The 20,275-nt window shown below is 47.6% G+C and overlaps 1 protein-coding gene across 6 annotated transcripts in view; it reads right to left on the reverse strand.

The window, feature by feature from the left end:
• Positions 1 to 20,275, reverse strand: part of HMG20B (high mobility group 20B) — an 866,046-nt gene that overhangs the window by 108,229 nt on the left and 737,542 nt on the right. For all 6 annotated transcript variants that reach the window (XM_075352624.1, XM_075352625.1, XM_075352628.1 and 3 more), the window contains one exon: positions 3,995 to 4,073. In XM_075352624.1, coding sequence (XP_075208739.1) covers positions 3,995 to 4,073 — 79 coding nt within the window. The remainder of the gene's footprint in view (positions 1 to 3,994; positions 4,074 to 20,275) is intronic.

Below are 20,275 nucleotides of genomic sequence, written 5' to 3' on the forward strand. Positions count from 1 at the left end.
AGGTAGAGCAGGACTGGCTAACCCCAATCCATCTGGGTGCCTTACTGCATGGAAACTCTTCAGACGCCTCAGATACAAGTCTTTTGGGGCCCATGGCTTTCACAAGACAAGTTTGGCGAATGGCTAGAAAAGTCTTCTCACTAGCTCCAATCGAATCTCCACTGACGCCATTTTTATACACTCCAGCTTTGCAGAACAGTACAGACAATCGGGTGACGACTCCATGGGTTCAGGCACGGCTTTTTCGTTTTGTGAACATAATCGATCCCTGCACTAACACAATCTTACCCTTTGCAACTTTACGAGAAAGATTTAAACTCCCTAAAGAAGCTTTCTACATCTATGCTCAGATACGGCATCTGGCCATATCAATGATAAAATCTACTACATTTCCCAAGCTCACTCCATTTGAGGGCTCATCGACTAGGGGGCTAATTTCACGTCTATATGATATGCTTACATCACACGTAGAAATACAGCACTCATACATGACGAAATGGGAGACGTATTTAGGAAGAGTGATACCGAGACAAATGTGGCAGTCCATCTGGGAGTGAGCAGCAAAGACCTCCATATGCACTGCACAAAAAGAGAACCAATACAAAATACTAATGCATTGGTATCGTACCCCAAAGGTCTTGAATAGGCTCTTCTCCAACACACCGGACCAATGCTGGCGGTGTGCGAAGGATAGGGGGTCCCTCACCCACATTGTTTTGGGACTGCGAAGTCCTTGCTCCGTTTTGGAGAGAGGTGGGGAGGTTGATCCGTGGAGTTCTGGGATATGAGGTCGCTCTGGACCCATTCAATTATCTACTTAATGTTCCACCTGTGGGGGTTTCGAGGTACTTGGCCAGACTGCTCCTTCACATTTGGACCTCAGCGAAATGTCTAATATCGTCGTTTTGGAAAAAGACCCTTCCTCCTACTCTCCAGGATCTGGAGTTGAGAATTCAAGAAACAAAGCGGATGGAGTATCTCACCGCATGCATCAACAACCAACTGGAAAAATATCAAAGGATATGGTCGTCTTGGGATCTTTTTGTGAACAATCGTACTTAACTGCCAGAGAAAAAACAAAAGTGTACATGCCTCGATATGCCGATCAGACGTATTATATGCAAAATGTTTCAAACACCCCCCCATGCTCTTCCCTATCCTATCTTTCCTTGAGTCTCCCCTGTCTAAAAGTCTAGTCAATTCTTGTTGAAAACTTTTCAAATGTAATATTGCACTTTTATGTTCTAAAATGGAAAATCTTTGCAAATAAATAAACAGTTATAAAAAAAAAAAAAAAAAAAGCAGTAACTTATATGGTTTTATTAGCTGGTATAGCGGAGAAGACTTTGCTACTGTTAATACAAGTATGGAGTCACCAGACTTAATTATGCCAAAGATTAAGTGATAAAAGATTGAAATAAAACAATAATAATGAGCAGAATTACGTTCAGCCAAGTTGGAGCGGCCCTCTACAACAGTCACAGTCGTTAATGTGGGAAAATGAATTGCCCATCCCTGTTCTAAGGGGAAAAAAAAAAAAATCACCCCATTTTACTCTCACTAAAAATAAAGAAATAAAACATAAAAAGACAAATATTTGGTAGTTTGGTATCACTACATCCGTAAAAGTCTAGTCTATAAAAATATAAAACTAACTAGCTGTAGTACCCGGCGTTGCCCAGATAATAACTTTCTGTCTGCCTCTCTGTGTGTGTGTCTCTCTGTCTGTCTCTGTGTATCTCTCTCTGTGTATTACTGTCTGTGTGTCTCTGTCTCTGTGTGTCTGTCTGTGTGCGTCTGTCTGTGTCTCTCTGTTTCTGTGTGTCTCTGTCTGTGTGTGTCTGTCTGTATGTGTCTCTGTCTCTACCAATATCATATTACCTCACACATAAGTGGTCTTAAACTAAGAATGTCTAACAATGACTACAAATTGCCAAAACAACAAGGGTTAAATAAATAATATGCATGAAGGTATAATAAACCCAAGCATGATAGTCACAACGGCGAAAAATATATCCACCCTGGCAAAATACAGTACATTCAATTGAGACACCAAAAGGAAATCAAAGCATATAGCCAAGATAAAATGTAAATTTTATTAAATAGATTAAAAAAGGCAAGGTACAAAAACAGTGAATGAAGAGGCAACAAAGCACAGCAGGAAAGGAGATGAAAAATACAACCATATAGGAGCTCAGAATGGCCCCATTCATCTGACACCAGGGGGTAGACTCAGTCAATTGCAAGTACAAATCGTATAACCCCGGTGTTGCTGAGGCACAAGGTGAGAATAACTTGGCGCCAGCACTGACAGGAGGAGATGCCACTTGGTATGTCTTATTCTCAATTGCTATATGTATTGACACTTGTCTTTATAGCATTGTATTATTAAATTAATACACCTTATTCTCACCTTGTGCCTCAGTAACACCGGGGTTATAACATTTGTACATGTAATTGGCTGAGTCTACCCCCTGGTGTCAGATGAATGAGGCTGTTTTGAGCTCCTGTGTGGTTGTATTTGCCACTGCAAGTATACATGCTGGTCACTGCTGCCGTATCTACCCATCCATCTATTTATCCCAGATGGATCCACCACTCAGGTTGCTGCTGTTGTTACTTCCAGAGACGGTTTCTGTGGCGCCAGCTGCCGGGGTATCGCAGATCCCCTGGGCTGCCCTCTGCTGGCTGCTTACCAGCGTGTGCACTTGCTGCTACCTCCAGTAGCAGTAGTGAAGACTCGGCAGTCGGTCCAGTTTACATCTCCAGGCAAATGAACGGCACCTTCGGTCCAGTGGGCCCACTAATACAGTGCTCGCCCCGCGAGCATAACAAAGTGCGAGAGAAAAAACAGACAGCAAACAAACCATCAGTATGCTATCCATTTTTTTACAGATATATTACCATTCTGTAGCATAGAACACTGTAAATAGTCCTGTAAATGATCGTATACTGCTCAAAAAGTAAAGAGAAGACTTAAACAACAAAATGGTATTTTAGTGTTACCTTTATTTTTTTGAGCAGTATAGAATTAGTTGCTGAAAAAAAAATGCATTCCATACGGATTGTAGATGAGAAAAAAAAAAAATCACAGTCACATAACACTTACATGACATATGGAATACTGAACGGATTTCACTCATGCCACTTTTCTGGATGAAAATCGGACCAAATATTTTATACTCAAGTGGGAGCGAGGCCTTGGTATGATTTTTTACACAGCGGTGTGAAGACCTTTTATATCATCTGCATATTGTGCTTGTGCAGGGGCACTCTTCAAGTGGTGGTTTACCCATATTCATTATTGGCCACAACCATATTATGTTGATAAACAAAGTTTCTCTCAAATACCTTGTATTGCCAATAGTGCCTGTGAGCTGTACTTTTGCGGACCACTCTTCCCCATCACCTGACCATTCACCTGACCGTTCATTAACCGTGGATCCGGTGATGTCATGTCAACTTCCTGCTCACCTGACATCACCGCGGCCAGCCCCAGTCTCCATGAGTGACAGGGCTATGGGTGGAGTTTCACCGCTCAGCACAGCGCAGCACCTACCTGCTCACTCCTCCTTCGCTGCAGAGCACATAAGCAGGAGGGATGCTGGGAGTTGGCTTGACATCATGGAATCCCCGAGGTCACAGAGCCTGGGGGTCAGGCGATGGGGATGAGCGGGCCACAATAGCACCGCTCACAGGCACTACTGGCAACACAAGGTATTTGAGAGAAACCTTGTTTCTCAACATAATATCATTGGGGCCAATAATAAATATGGGTGAGCCTGTGTCTGCCCCTGGTTCAATATGTTTTCTTGATGTGTCTAGTGATTCTTCTTGTTGCTATATGTGATATATTTTTTTTCCACTTTAAGTTCGTTTTGAACAAAAATGTGACATACTGCATACTATAAGTTCATGGTTTGATATTATGGTTACCGTATATATTGAAAAACTTGAATAATAATAATCATAAAATAAAGTAATGCACAATCACCTTTGTTTTGGTCCAAGAATTCCTCTGTAAAGATTGGAACATCAAAAGCAGAAAAAACATTACTCTGGGAATCTCCAGTCTGAAAAAGATAGATATTATGATTCAGTGAACGCCAAACACAATCATAGTTAGCGTAGTTTTGAAGATGAGAAAAAAAATTATTTACTCACTTACATGATGGAAAATATATGTTAATTCACATAACCAGACATAAAAATACTTGTAAAATCATTTAAACCTGTGATTCTCAAAACCATCAAGACCATGTGAAGTTGTGCATCACTTACTGATAAGCCTTACATTGCTCAGAAATATTCATTTCATCTGATTCAGTCATTGAACCAAGATTTGATGCATTCATTCCACTGAGGAAGTGCATGTGTAAGATAGTTAAAGCACCTCTCCAGCGGTTTTATTTATTTCAGCACTGGAGTGGTGCTTTAAATTTAAGTCCCCTGCACTCTGTCTTATACTGCCCTTCCAGCATCTTCATCTATTTCTATTTCCCATTCATACACTGCACAAAGATGGGGACATCATTCATACACTGCACAAGGATGGGGGGCCCGTTGGTACACGGCACAAGGATGGGGGGCCCGTTGGTACACGGCACAAGGATGGGGGGCCCGTTGGTACACGGCACAAGGATGGGGGGCCCGTTGGTACACGGCACAAGGATGGGGGGCCCGTTGGTACACGGCACAAGGATGGGGGGCCCGTTGGTACACGGCACAAGGATGGGGGGGCCCGTTGGTACACGGCACAAGGATGGGGGGCCCGTTGGTACACGGCACAAGGATGGGGGGCCCGTTGGTACACGGCACAAGGATGGGGGGCCCGTTGGTACACGGCACAAGGATGGGGGGCCCGTTGGTACACGGCACAAGGATGGGGGGCCCGTTGGTACACGGCACAAGGATGGGGGGCCCGTTGGTACACGGCACAAGGATGGGGGGCCCGTTGGTACACGGCACAAGGATGGGGGGCCCGTTGGTACACGGCACAAGGATGGGGGGCCCGTTGGTACACGGCACAAGGATGGGGGGCCCGTTGGTACACGGCACAAGGATGGGGGGCCCGTTGGTACACGGCACAAGGATGGGGGGCCCGTTGGTACACGGCACAAGGATGGGGGGGCCCGTTGGTACACGGCACAAGGATGGGGGGGCCCGTTGGTACACGGCACAAGGATGGGGGGGCCCGTTGGTACACGGCACAAGGATGGGGGGCCCGTTGGTACACGGCACAAGGATGGGGGGCCCGTTGGTACACGGCACAAGGATGGGGGGCCCGTTGGTACACGGCACAAGGATGGGGGGCCCGTTGGTACACGGCACAAGGATGGGGGGGCCCGTTGGTACACGGCACAAGGATGGGGGGCCCGTTGGTACACGGCACAAGGATGGGGGGCCCGTTGGTACACGGCACAAGGATGGGGGGCCCGTTGGTACACGGCACAAGGATGGGGGGCCCGTTGGTACACGGCACAAGGATGGGGGGCCCGTTGGTACACGGCTCAAGGATGGGGGGCCCGTTGGTACACGGCACAAGGATGGGGGGCCCGTTGGTACACGGCACAAGGATGGGGGGCCCGTTGGTACACGGCACAAGGATGGGGGGCCCGTTGGTACACGGCACAAGGATGGGGGGCCCGTTGGTACACGGCACAAGGATGGGGGGCCCGTTGGTACACGGCACAAGGATGGGGGGCCCGTTGGTACACGGCACAAGGATGGGGGGCCCGTTGGTACACGGCACAAGGATGGGGGGCCCGTTGGTACACGGCACAAGGATGGGGGGCCCGTTGGTACACGGCACAAGGATGGGGGGCCCGTTGGTACACGGCACAAGGATGGGGGGCCCGTTGGTACACGGCACAAGGATGGGGGGCCCGTTGATACACGGCACAAGGATGGGGGGCCCGTTGATACACGGCACAAGGATGGGGGGCCCGTTGGTACACGGCACAAGGATGGGGGGCCCGTTGGTACACGGCACAAAGATGGGGGGCCCGTTGGTACACGGCACAAGGATGGGGGGCCCGTTGGTACACGGCACAAGGATGGGGGGCCCGTTGGTACACGGCACAAGGATGGGGGGCCCGTTGGTACACGGCACAAGGATGGGGGGCCCGTTGGTACACGGCACAAGGATGGGGGGCCCAACAAGAACTGGAGGACAAAGAGTGAAGTGCAAATATATTTAATATAGAGCAACTGGCACATAGGGATCAGCAGCAGAACAAGCCGGCAAGATATAATAATGAAAGTACAAAATACAAATTCATATGGGGCACAAATAGAAAAGATGACTGACAGGCTGGGTCAAGAATTAGTATATACTAAAATGTACAAGGCATCTTACATACATAGAGCATGATATAAAGTGTTGACAATTGTTACAAGTAGACAGATCATAAAAACCAGCACTGGATAAGTACAATGATAAAATGTGTACTCTGAAATAACAGAGAACACTGAGTGTATAAAACTATAATAAGATTCAAATGTCACTAGTAAACATTGCTTAGTACAAGTGGTGGTGAGAGAAAAAAAACTCTACAATAATAAAGTAACATAGTCAAACAAAGTCAGAGCTTGTATTAAAATATACAGGTTTAGCCACAAGGTAGTGCTAAGTGGATGCCAAAGAACAATCAGATTAAATATAGAGGCATCAATAAAGAGCCCAGCCAGTTAGGTAAACGTACCCATAAAGTGGACAATGCAGGCCTGAACAGCAGCAGAGAGGACCCCCTGGAGAGAGAGCCCAGACATATAGGGTTCACAATCTCATGTGTAGGATCATTTCATCAGGGGGAGGTCATACACTGCACAAGGATGGGGAGCCCATTCATACACTGCACAAGGATGGGGGGCCCATTCATACACTGCACAAGGATGGGGAGCCCATTCATACACTGCACAAGGATGCAGAGCCCATTCATACACTGCACAAGGATGCAGAGCCCATTCATACACTACATAAGGATGGGGGGCCCGTTGGTACACGGCTCAAGGATGGGGGGCCCGTTGGTACACGGCTCAAGGATGGGGGGCCCGTTGGTACACGGCTCAAGGATGGGGGGCCCGTTGGTACACGGCTCAAGGATGGGGGGCCCGTTGGTACACGGCTCAAGGATGGGGGGCCCGTTGGTACACGGCTCAAGGATGGGGGGCCCGTTGGTACACGGCTCAAGGATGGGGGGCCCGTTGGTACACGGCTCAAGGATGGGGGGCCCGTTGGTACACGGCTCAAGGATGGGGGGCCCGTTGGTACACGGCTCAAGGATGGGGGGCCCGTTGGTACACGGCTCAAGGATGGGGGGCCCGTTGGTACACGGCTCAAGGATGGGGGGCCCGTTGGTACACGGCTCAAGGATGGGGGGCCCGTTGGTACACGGCTCAAGGATGGGGGGCCCGTTGGTACACGGCTCAAGGATGGGGGGCCCGTTGGTACACGGCTCAAGGATGGGGGGCCCGTTGGTACACGGCTCAAGGATGGGGGGCCCGTTGGTACACGGCTCAAGGATGGGGGGCCCGTTGGTACACGGCTCAAGGATGGGGGGCCCGTTGGTACACGGCTCAAGGATGGGGGGCCCGTTGGTACACGGCTCAAGGATGGGGGGCCCGTTGGTACACGGCTCAAGGATGGGGGGCCCGTTGGTACACGGCTCAAGGATGGGGGGCCCGTTGGTACACGGCTCAAGGATGGGGGGCCCGTTGGTACACGGCTCAAGGATGGGGGGCCCGTTGGTACACGGCTCAAGGATGGGGGGCCCGTTGGTACACGGCTCAAGGATGGGGGGCCCGTTGGTACACGGCTCAAGGATGGGGGGCCCGTTGGTACACGGCTCAAGGATGGGGGGCCCGTTGGTACACGGCTCAAGGATGGGGGGCCCGTTGGTACACGGCTCAAGGATGGGGGGCCCGTTGGTACACGGCTCAAGGATGCGGGGCCCGTTGGTACACGGCTCAAGGATGCGGGGCCCGTTGGTACACGGCTCAAGGATGCGGGGCCCGTTGGTACACGGCTCAAGGGTGGGGGGCCCGTTGGTACACGGCTCAAGGATGGGGGGCCCGTTGGTACACGGCTCAAGGATGGGGGGCCCGTTGGTACACGGCTCAAGGATGGGGGGCCCGTTGGTACACGGTTCAAGGATGGGGGCCCGTTGGTACACGGTACAAGGATGGGGGGGCCCGTTGGTACACGGCACAAGGATGGGGGGCCCGTTGGTACACGGCACAAGGATGGGGGGCCCGTTGGTACACGGCACAAGGATGGGGGGCCTGTTGGTACACGGCACAAGGATGGGGGGCCCGTTGGTACACGGCACAAGGATGGGGGGCCCGTTGGTACACGGCACAAGGATGGGGGGCCCGTTGCTACACGGCACAAGGATGGGGGGCCCGTAGCTACACGGCACAAGGATGGGGGGCCCGTAGCTACACGGCACAAGGATGGGGGGCCCGTTGCTACATGGCACAAGGATGGGCACATTACTACAAGGGGCACATTACATGTTATTGGGGTCTATTTTTATTTCTGAAATTTACCTGTAGTTGTGCTGCATTTCCCACCCTAGGCTTATACTTGAGCCAATAAGTTTCAGTTATCTTTTGTTATATTAGGGGTCTCAGCTTATACTGGGGTCGGCTTATACTCGAGTATATCCGGTAATTTGAGGTATGGGGGCCTTGGTGGGGTAGGAGCGGTATTACTTTACAAGTGACATTATGGGGCAGTGGGGGACTTTATGGGGAAATGAGGGTCATTATGAGGCAATTAAGGCTAAGTTCACATTTCCGCTAAAATCTATCAGTCACAATCCGCTGCTCTTGTAAACAGCGGAATCCGTTTAGCGGATTCCGCTGCTCCCATAGACTTGTATGAGCAGCGGATTGTGACTGATTATGCTGCGTTGCACCCTCCGCCCGACTGATCAGTCGTGGAACGACTGACCGCCGGGCGGGAGGAACGCAGCATGTAACGTTTTTTGAGCAGCGAGATCCGTCGGATTTCGCTGCGCATGCTCTCTGGCTCCCTGCACACGTCACCAGCTTTGGTTGGTTACCCGATATTTACCCTGGTTACGGTGCAAGGAGCCAGCGCTAAGCGGTGTAGGCCCGTAACCAAGGTAAATATCGGGTAACCAAGGTAAACATCGGGTGCTTTGCTGTTACCCGATATTTAGGCTGGTTACGTGTGCAGGGAGGCCGACACTTCCCCGCTCGGCCCCGCCCCCTCCCGCACTCCGCACATGTATGTACACACACACACACACACACACACACACACACACACACCTGTCCCCAGCCATGCAGACAAGCACTGACACCCTCGTCTGGCCCCGCCCCCTGCTCGGCTCCGCCCCCTCCCGCACTTTGCATGTGCACACACACACATACATACATACATACATGCACACACACACATTCACTCACACATACACTCACCTGTCCCCAGCCATGCAGACCGCAGCACTTCCACTGACATCCTCAGCGCCTGGCCCCGCCCCCCGCTCGGCTCCGCCCCCTCCCGCACTTTGCATGTGCACACACATACATACATACATACATGCACATACACACATTCACTCACACATACACTCACCTGTCCCCAGCCATGCAGACCGCAGCACTTCCACTGACATCCTCAGCGCCTGGTCCCGCCCCCTGCTCGGCTCCGCCCCCTCCCGCACTTTGCATGTGCACACACACACATACATACATGCACATACACACATTCACTCACACATACACTCACCTGTCCCCAGCCATGCAGACCGCAGCACTTCTACTGACATCCTCAGCGCCTGGCCCCGCCCCCCGCTCGGCTCCGCCCCCTCCCGCACTTTGCATGTGCACACACATACATACATACATACATGCACATACACACACTCACTCACTCACAGATACACTCACCTGTCCCCAGCCATGCAGACCGCAGCACTTCCACTGACATCCTCAGCGCCTGGCCCCGCCCCCCGCTCGGCTCTGCCCCCGAACTCCGCCCCCCGCACACAACGGAATCCGACAAAGAATTCTGTTCTTTGTCATCCGTTGTACAGCGTTGAACAGCGCATCAGTCACATGCGTCAAGCGACGCATGTGACTGATACAAATCAACGGAAATGTGAACTTAGCCTAAGAAAGTTATTGTGAAAGGCAGCATAATATACTGAGGAGCGGGGGAAATTTATGCAGAGAGATATTATAAAAAGGGCAAGTTTTGGGGGTACATTATGGAAAGGGGCACATTGTGGCCCTATTTTGGAGAGGAGCAGTGTGTGGGGGGATATTTTGTGCAGAAAGCAATTAACAACCCTTCTGATTCCACTTGTTCCCCCAGATATTATTAAATAAAAGGGACCAGGATGAGGGATATACATTAATGGTTTATGCTGGCACGTGGGGCATAATTACTGTAGGGGCAAATTAGGGGGCATTATTACTGATGAAATATAGGTTCATTTTGAGGATACTGTCTCCAATGGGGGAACAAAATTCTGATGTAGTGTAGAAATTGGGGAAACAGTGTGGAATGTGCCCTGGGAGTGATCGGCTATAGGTGACTGTGTTAATTTCTGCAGAGGCATGTTCTGGCTGGAAGAAGTGATGACGGTCAGTGCTGGATAAAGAAGAAAAGTGAAGATGAATAACCTCAGCTAGAGATGTCACTGGTAAGTCAGTGTGTTACATGTACACACACACTGTATACTATATACAGAGCTCCTGTGTATAATGTCACTGGTGATCACTGTATTACCTATATACAGAGCTCCTGTTTATAAAGTCATCTGTGATCACTGTATTACCTGTACACTGACACTATATACAGAGCTCCTGTGTATAATGTTACTGATGGTAATATTAATGTTATTAGTATTGTGGTTTTTATTCATGATCATTTCTTGTAGTAGTCGTCAGTGTGTAGTAGTAATATGTGGTCTTGTCATGGTTTCTTGGTATTTGTCTCTTGTATGTAGTAGTATTTGGTATGTATGTATTGTATTTGGTAGTCTGGTCATAGTGTTGTGGTATTTCTCCCTTGTATATGGTAATATTTGTTTACTATGTGGTCTAATTATGGTGTGGCGGTATTACTCTCTTGTATGTGGTTGTGTTTGATCACTATGTATTGGTAATATGTTATCTGGTCATGGTGTGGCGGTATTTCTCTCTTGTATGTGATTGTATTCGGTCACTATGTGGTGGTAATATGTTGTCTAGTCATTGTGTGGCAGTATTTATCCCTTGTATGTAGTTGTATTCGGTCACTATGTGGTGGTAATATGTTGTCTGGTCACAGTGTGGCGGTATTTCCCCCTTGTATGTGGTATTATTGGTCTTGGTATAGTGAATTGTGTTGTGTATGGAGGTCACTTTTTCTCTATCAATATGGGGGAAATTCTTTATTTCCAATAGTTTAAATATTTGAATGTTTAACCCCTCGCTGTCCTGTGACTATTGCACTGCAGCAAATATGCACTTACAGAGGTTCTCCAGTGAAAACAAGTAATCTCATTTACTAAGGCCACATGCACACAGTATTTGGTGAGTTTTTTACCTCAGTATTTGAAGCCAAAACCAGGAATTTTAAAATCAGTAAAATGAGAGGAAAAGTATAATAGAAAGACGGGCACTGCTTCTGCATTTTTCACCCACTACTGAGTTTGGCTACAAATACTGATGTAAGATACTGACCAAATACTGAAAGGGTGAACGTGGCCTAAGGATAAGAGATAACTTATTCATCAGTGGGGTGTGATTGCTGGGACCCGAACTGATCGGCAAAATGTGCAACTTCTATCCCCCATTACACTGGAGCTCATGTCCGACTCGACCCCTGATCCATTCATTCCCTCAGTGGCTGTGAATGCTGTGCTTGTTTTTATCTGACCGCCCCATTTGGATGAATGGAGCTGCGGTCACACATTCCACCGGCCGCCGCTGCATTGTATAATGGGCATATAAGTGCCTTGTCATGGATAAAAGTTCCTCCTTCTACCAATCGGTGCGGTTTCCACTGGTCTGGTTCCACTGATCAATAAGTTATCACCTACCAAACCTGTGGATCGGTGATAACTTGTCACCAAAGATTCCCCTTACTGCAAACTACTGTAATTGTATATCAGTTAATGTGTGTGCACAGGAGATGTGCAGGAGCCGCCTGTGCTTTACAGTCAGCGCTCCACAATAATGGGGATAGTGGCTAATAGATATTTGCATGTAGCTGAAGGGTGGGCCCCTAGAGTTATTTCCCCTGGTGGGCCCCAGACACCCCAGTCCGACCCTGCATAAAACTATACCGCATTAGACGGATTTTGGTAAAATATAGGAAAAATATAAATTCCTCTGGTGACATTAGTACCTCATGGGACAACTTTGGGACAAAGCATGGAATTGTCCTTAAAAAACAAACAAACAAATCTTGAAGGACAACCAGCTGACGTCAACTTCAAAAAAAAGATTCAAATAAAGAGAAAGTCTTTTCAAGATGAGACAGAGATCTTAAGGGGATAGTAGAGGGTGAAAATTCGGCCTGAAAGTTGTTGATTCTTGAGAAATTTGGTGAGTCTTAAACCTCTCATCCATAAAACAGTTGATCAGGGATCCTTATGGAAACCATTTTGAAGAAGTTTAAGCATCTATATATATAATTGCCTTATTCTGTCTGTCTTGCTCCAAAATGACGTAATTACAGTGATAACCGTCGCATTGGCCGCTCGGCTCGACCCCGCACCCCGCATGCATTGGCCGCTCGGATCAGCCCGGCCCCGCCCCGGCACACGTTGGCCATCCCCTGCAGTCGTTGGCCGCTCGGCCCCGCCCCCGGCACACATTGGTTGATTGGCCCCGTCCCGGCACACGTTGGCGGCTCAGCCCCACCCCCCGCACACATTGGCCGCTCGGCCCCGCACCTCGCACACGTTGGGCGCTCGGCCCCACACACGTTGCCCACTCGGCCCTGCCTCCCGCACCTATACACATCCCCCCAGGACTACTCCACTTATTAGACACCTCACCCCAGGACTACTCCATCTATTAGACACCTCCCCCCCAGTACTACTCCTCCTATTAGACTCCTCTCCCCCCAGGACTACTCCTCCTATTAGATTCCTCTCCCCAAGGACTACTCCTCCTATTATACTCCTCTCCCCCCAGGACTACTCCTCTATTATACTCCTCTCTCCCCAGGACTACTCCCCCTATTATACTCCTCTCCCCCCAGGACTACTCCTTCTATTATACTCCTCTCCCCCAGGACTACTACTCCTATTATATTCCCCTCCCCCCAGCACTACTACTCCTATTATACTCCTCTCCCCCCAGGACTACTACTCCTATTAGACTCCTCTCCCCCCAGGACTACTCCTTCTATTATACTCATCTCCCCCCAGGACTACTCCTCCTATTATACTCCTCTCCCCAAGGACTACTCCTCCTATTATACTCCTCTCCCCCCAGGACTACTCCTCTATTATACTCCTCTCTCCCCAGGACTACTCCCCCTATTCTACTCCTCTCCTTCCAGGACTACTCCTTCTATTATACTCCTCTCCCCCAGGACTACTACTCCTATTATATTCTCCTCCCCCCAGGACTACTCCTCCTATTATACTCCTCTCCCCCCAGGACTACTCCTCCTATTATACTCCTCTCCCCCCACCCCAGGACTACTCCTCCTATTATACTCCTCTCTCCCCAGCACTACTCCTCCTATTATACTCCTCTCTCCCCAGGACTACTCCCCCCTATTATCCTCCTCTCCCCCAAGGACTACTCCTCCTATTATACTCCTCTCCCCCCAGGAGTACTCCTCCAATTATACTCTTCTCTCCCCAGGACTACTCTTCCTATTATACTCCTCACCTCCAGGACTACTCCTCCTATTATACTTCTCTCTCCCCAGGAATACTCCTCCTATTATACTCCTCTCCCCCCAGGAATACTCCTCCTATTATGCTCCTCCTATTTTAGTCCTCCTATTATACTCCTCTCTGAGGGGTGCGCAGCATAGGGGATGGAGCACGATGGGGGGTGCGCAGCATGGGGGGATGAAGCACGATGGGGGGTGCGCAGCATGGGGGGATGAAGCATGATGGGGGGTGCACAGCATGGGTGGATGAAGCCCGATGGGGGGTGCGCAGCATGGTGGGATGAAGCACGATGGGGGGTGCAGCACGGGGGATGGAGCATGATGGGGGTGTGCAGCATGGGGGATGGAGCACAATGGGGGTGCACATCTCCCCCCAAAACACACACACCGCCACATGCACCGCACAACACACCACACACACACACACTGGGAACCACAAACACCACCCTACACAGACACCCACACACACAGACAACGCCGCACACAAAAATATACGCACACACCGCGCAACACACACACTGCACAAAACATACCTCCCCCCAAAACACACATGCACCCCACACCCGCACAACACACACAGCACCACAAACACACAATGCTGCAGACACACAGTCTCATAGTTTGACACAAGTACATAGTTTGAATTTATCCTTATACGTTTCCCATTGGTTTTTTTTTCTTTGTTTTTCTACTTTTTCTGTACTGTTTATCCTCATTTAATAGCAGCTCCATGGACAATGCTACCAGATGTGTAATCTTGCCGGATGTATGCATGCCTTGAACAGCCGTTCAAGGGTGAATATGTCTGCACTCGATCCAAGTATGTTGCATATTTGGAAGCCCAGGTAACTAATCTAAATAAGCAGCTTGCAACACTCAAGAGCATTGCAAACCTGGAGAGGAGTTTAGAGCTCAATGAGCTTTCTCTGGCTGGGGCCAGTGATATGGAGGAGGGTGGAGATGGGGAAGGTCAGAACCCAGAAGTAGGTAGCTGGGTAACAGTTAGAAGAAGAGATAGGGGGAAAAGTGTCAGGGAGCCTAGTCCTGATCTGGCACAACCTAGTAAATATGCCTATTTGGCTAATATTAGGAATGAAGGGCCAGGACTAGGATCACTACAGCAGGACGTTGCTCCTAGCAACCAGGAAAACGACTGCTGTAGGAAGGAGGGAAATAGGAGTGCAGCAAAGCCCAGACAGATGTTGGTGGTAGGGGACTCAATAATTAGGTGGACAGACAGGATCATCTGTCGCAGAGACCGTGAATGCCGAACAGTATGTTGTCTGCCAGGTGCTCGGGTTCGGCATATTGCGGATCAGATAGACAGATTGCTGGGTGGGGCTGGGGAAAAACCCAGCGGTCATGGTGCACATTGGTACTAATGACAAAGTTAGAGGCAGGTGGAAGGTCCTTAAAAATGATTACAGGGAACTAGGAGAGAAGCTGAAGTCCAGGACCTCCAAGGTGGTGTTTTCAAAAATACTACCGGTGCGACGAGCGTCACTAGAAAAACAGCGGGAGCTTAGGGAGATAAATACGTGGCTTAGAAAGTGGTGCAGCAAGGAAGGGTTCGGGTTCATGGAGAACTGGGCCGACTTTTCAGTCGGCTACAGGCTCTACGGTAGGGACGGGCTGCACCTCAATGGGAAGGGTGCAGCTGTGCTGGGGGAGAAAATCGTCAGACGGATGGAGGAGCTTTAGAACTAGGATCTGGGGGGAGGGAGGGTAGTGGAGCAAATAAGGGGATAGATAGGGCAGATAGAGACATCGAGACGGTAGGGGTCAATGAAGCATTGGGGTGGGGCTGGGACATGCAAGGAACGTAGGGAGGCTAGGAGTAATAAATGTGTTAATATTATTAAATGTCTACTGGCAAATGAAAGAAGTCTTGCAAACAAAATGAATGAATTGGAGACTCTTATGTCAACCATGGATTATGATGTGGTGGGCATTACGGAAACCGGGCTGGATTAAAGTCATGACTGGGTGACAAACAAACAGGGTTATAGTACATTCAGGAAGGACAGGAAAGACAAAAAAGGTGGTGGGGTGTGTATATTTATCAAATCTAACCTAAAACCTGTATTGAATGATGACATTGGGGGGAACTGCAACAATGTAGAGTCAATATGGGTAAATGTACATGGGGAGGGGAATAATGGAAAAATGCTAATTGGAGTTTGCTATAAGCCTCCTAACATACCTGAACAGGTAGAGGGTGAAATGCTGCAACAAATTGAAAAGGCAGCTAATAATAATAATCGGGTTCTTATTATGGGGGATTTTAACTATCCAGACATTCAGTGGGACATAGAATCTTCTGGTTGTGCTAAAAGCTGTAAGTTCTTATCCACAATTCAAGACAATTTCCTTTCTCAGATGGTAGATGAACCGACCAGGGGAGATAATTTGCTAGACCTGGTCCTGTCAAATATACCGGATATAATTTCAGATCTACAGGTCTGGGATCACTTGGGCAACAGCGATCATAATATGGTAAGCTTCAACGTAATATTCAATAGAACATTTCAAAGGGGAAATGCTAAAACCTGGAATTTTAGGAAAGCTGATGTCAACAAATTAAGGGAAATGCTTAAATGTGTAGATTGGGATAATGTCATGGTAACTGGGGATACCGAACATAAATGGGGTAAGTTTAAGGACATACTGCTCTGGTAATAAAATGTCCAGGAATAAAAAGAAATACTATGGATAAATAGGACAGTACAAAGTATAATAAAACAAAAACAAAGGGCGTTTAAAATCTTGAAGGCTGAGAATACAGAAATAGCATTTAATAAATACCTCCATAGTTAAACTCTGCAATGGTCTAAGATATTAATTCTCAATAAGTTACCTATCCTACATCAATAGATCTATAGTCAAAGGCATGGATGCATCAACTGAGTACAGATTAACAACAAGGCTAAACCAGAGTATAATAGTGTATGTACAATCACAGACACTTAGATTAGTTAGAAGAAACAAGGCCCAATGCGTTTCTCCCCTTCCTTAATAGTGGCCAGGGGTTCGTCAGGGGCATCCCCAAATGAGGACCATCAATGCAGCAGATTTATTAACCAAGTATATGATATCCTTAGTATCCCATCAAACCAAGGTCTCTTTTATATCTATATCTGGAGGCTTGTACTGACCTCATTTCCCGCTAAGCAGTTCATTATTTTGCAGGTCAACACCGCATGTGTGTTGTGATGGTACGCCCACTTCAAAACCTCCATTACATGACACACACACCAGACATCTGCTCATTGTGGAACGCACGCCGACCTTGGTACTTCCGTAAGGACAGGAAGTGTAGCAACGCCAGTGTATGGGCTGTCCTTGTGCGTCATTTCCATCACGCCCCATGACGCTGTCTGGCTGGAACGCAAGCACAATCCAGCATGATAGTAAATGAAGGTCAGGCTTGTTTCTGGCAGTGATGACAGGTGGGCTGTCCATGTCCATCATCTTCGTTATGCCTCATGACACTGCCCGGTTGGAACGCAAGCATGACCCAGCTAAATAGTAAAGGCAGGTCAGACCTACCGGTATTTCCGGCAGTGACACAAAGTGGCGGAGGCACTCGTGATAAACCATGATGCACACATAATACAGCTTACGTAGGCGGGTCCACGTTATATCCATCATTGGTGACATGGAGTGGGTGGGGCCACCCACAGCAAACCTCAATAGCGTCACAATGTAGACATAATACAATTCACTGATACATAGGCAGATCAAAGCCATGTCTATTTGTAGTGACATGTAGTGGGCGGAATCGGCCACGGCAAACACCAACAGTGTCATGATACAGCTACACTACAGTTTAAAGGTCTATAAACGGATCAAAGTTATATCTGACATTAGTGACACAAAATGGGTGGGTTCACCCACGGAGAACATTCCCAACCTCATAATGCTGAATAGCTTGGACGCATATAATCCAACTTGCCCACTAGTAAGTGGGTCAAGGATCACACATTCGTTATCTCGTTGGCTAGATGGAACCATGCGTCTCAAAAACTCCACACCTAACTACAACCCTAAATTCAGTTACATCTATTGTATTATATCACCATGTATTAGTGCAGGAGCCAATGTTCCACCTACAAAAAGTGTAATAAACCAGATAAGGATGTGGATTAAATACGCTTCCCCAGACCCGTCTATGTGTTCTGTATCTGTATGCCTCCCTATAACTGGCAGATCAAACTAACATATTTCATCATTTTATAATCAAAAGGAGACCTTCGTAGGGATATGTGAGGCTCATTTTCTTCAAATAAAGGTAACAGATATGTAAAAGGCAGGCTGGATATCCGGAGATATCTCTTTGAATTAAATGAAGCTTGTAAAACCAAGTTGCTCATTTAGACCTTCTGGGCACACAGATTTAAGCCAAAACATCCAGCGTGTCTCTCTCTCTGGACTATTCTTCTATCCCAATCACCTAGTCTGTTCGTGGATGGAATCGCCTCGATGACCCTAAAGGATAAAACTCTGAGATCACCACCATGATGTTCGTTAACATGTCGAGCGATTGGTGTGTCCCTTTTATTCCTCATGTCCCCCAGATGTTCACTTATCCTTTACCTGAACTGTCTCTTCGTCTTTCCAATGTAATTTAAAGGATAGGTGCACGCACATAGGTATACCACCCCTGCAGTTTTGCAGTTAGTAAACATTCAATTTTAAAATTGAATAAGACTGTATCTTAAATATTTATAGGATGTGTTGTTCATAAATATTTTTAAGTGATATCAATAAAAATCTAGCCAGGACATCACCATAACACCCAAGGGTGAGGAAAAGCCTTTTCCCTGTTAAGGACACCAGAGGACCCCTACAAAAGACAACATCCAAGCGGAGGCTCTAGAATGCTGAGGAGGAGAGAGGACACATCTACTTGTGAACGCATGGATCGATCCCCTGTTTGGCGCCGAAGACCCCATAGAGTGACTGAAGACGGGATGCTTCACAGGCCCGTGACAGACTCTGCCAGGCAGTACGGTACCTTCAGCCACACTGATATGGTTTACACTCCCAGGTTACTGTGTTAGCTATTCCAGCTTGAAGACTGTGAAACATAACCTGGGGAACCTTGAGACGGCCACACCGACCCAGGAGTATATCTCACTGTATGGTATTGTTGTGTTCGTTTGGGAAAAGAGTCAGTGTACTACTTTATACTACAGTAATACTTTACTTCTGTTGCATAGCTTCTAGCTCGCCAGTTGCAGAAGAAACTTCACAGAGCAGATTATATGGGATAACCAGCTTTTACTTCTCAGAACATGAGGAAAAAAGAAATGCACAGTCATTCAGCATAGAACCAGGAAGAGAAAAACAGAAAGTACAAAAGACTTTTATTACAATACAGTGAGTAAGGAAACTTTACACATCACCATCTTCTGTTAGATCAGCATAAAGTCCTCCTTCACACAAAGAAGTTCTCAACTGCTGCATATACCAACACCCTTTCTCAACAGTAAGGACTTATTCAGTTAAGCCTAATTTTTTCATTAGTCTCTCATGACTTTCAGCATTCAATGCCTTTGTCAAAATTTCTGCTGTCATATCTTCAGTTGGACAATATTCTAATTTCAGGATTCTTTGTTCCTGGTGATCCCTCAAGAAATTATACTTCACCTCAATGTTCTTGGTTCTTGGGTTAATGCTTTGCATCTGAGCAGTAACCTGACATTCTTGATTGTCCTCATTTATTTTTGTTGGTTCCAACTGTGGTTGTCCTAGGTCTGTTAGCAATTTTCTTAACCATAGAACTTCTTGACTCCCATCTGCTGCTGCAACATATTCTGCTTCTGTTGATGACAGCGTTACTATAGATTGCTTTTTACTAGTCCAACTAATTGGTCCGCCTGAGAGAAAGAAAAGATGGCCACTGGTAGATTTCCTGTCAGTTGGATCTCTAGCCCAATCTTTATCAACATATCCAGTTAAAGTGCATTTATGACTTGTAGGTAGTTTCAGTTTAACGTTGCTAGTTCATTTCAAATAACGTATTACTCTCTTTACGGCATTCCAATCTCTTTTATTTGTCGTTGACACTTTTCTACTCAGAATTCCTACTGCTGCTGCGATGTCTGGCCTTGTAACAGTTGCTAGATACAGTAATTTTCTCATTGCCGTTCTGTACTCTTCATTATTTGGTAACACATTTTGCTCGCTATTCATCTCTTTAAGATAATTGGTTTCCTTTGGAGGCTTTACTGTTTTTGCATCCTTCAATCTAAATGTTTCAATTATGTCTTGAATCATGTGATTTTGATTAAGTAGGAAACTTCCATCTTCTTCTCTTTCTATCTCTATTCCTAGGTACTGTTTCACATTTCCCAAGTCTTTGATCTCGAAATTTGATTCAGAATTTTTAGT

This window comes from Anomaloglossus baeobatrachus, chromosome 1 (genome assembly GCF_048569485.1).
Source record: "Anomaloglossus baeobatrachus isolate aAnoBae1 chromosome 1, aAnoBae1.hap1, whole genome shotgun sequence".
In the NCBI taxonomy this organism is placed as follows: domain Eukaryota; kingdom Metazoa; phylum Chordata; class Amphibia; order Anura; family Aromobatidae; genus Anomaloglossus; species Anomaloglossus baeobatrachus.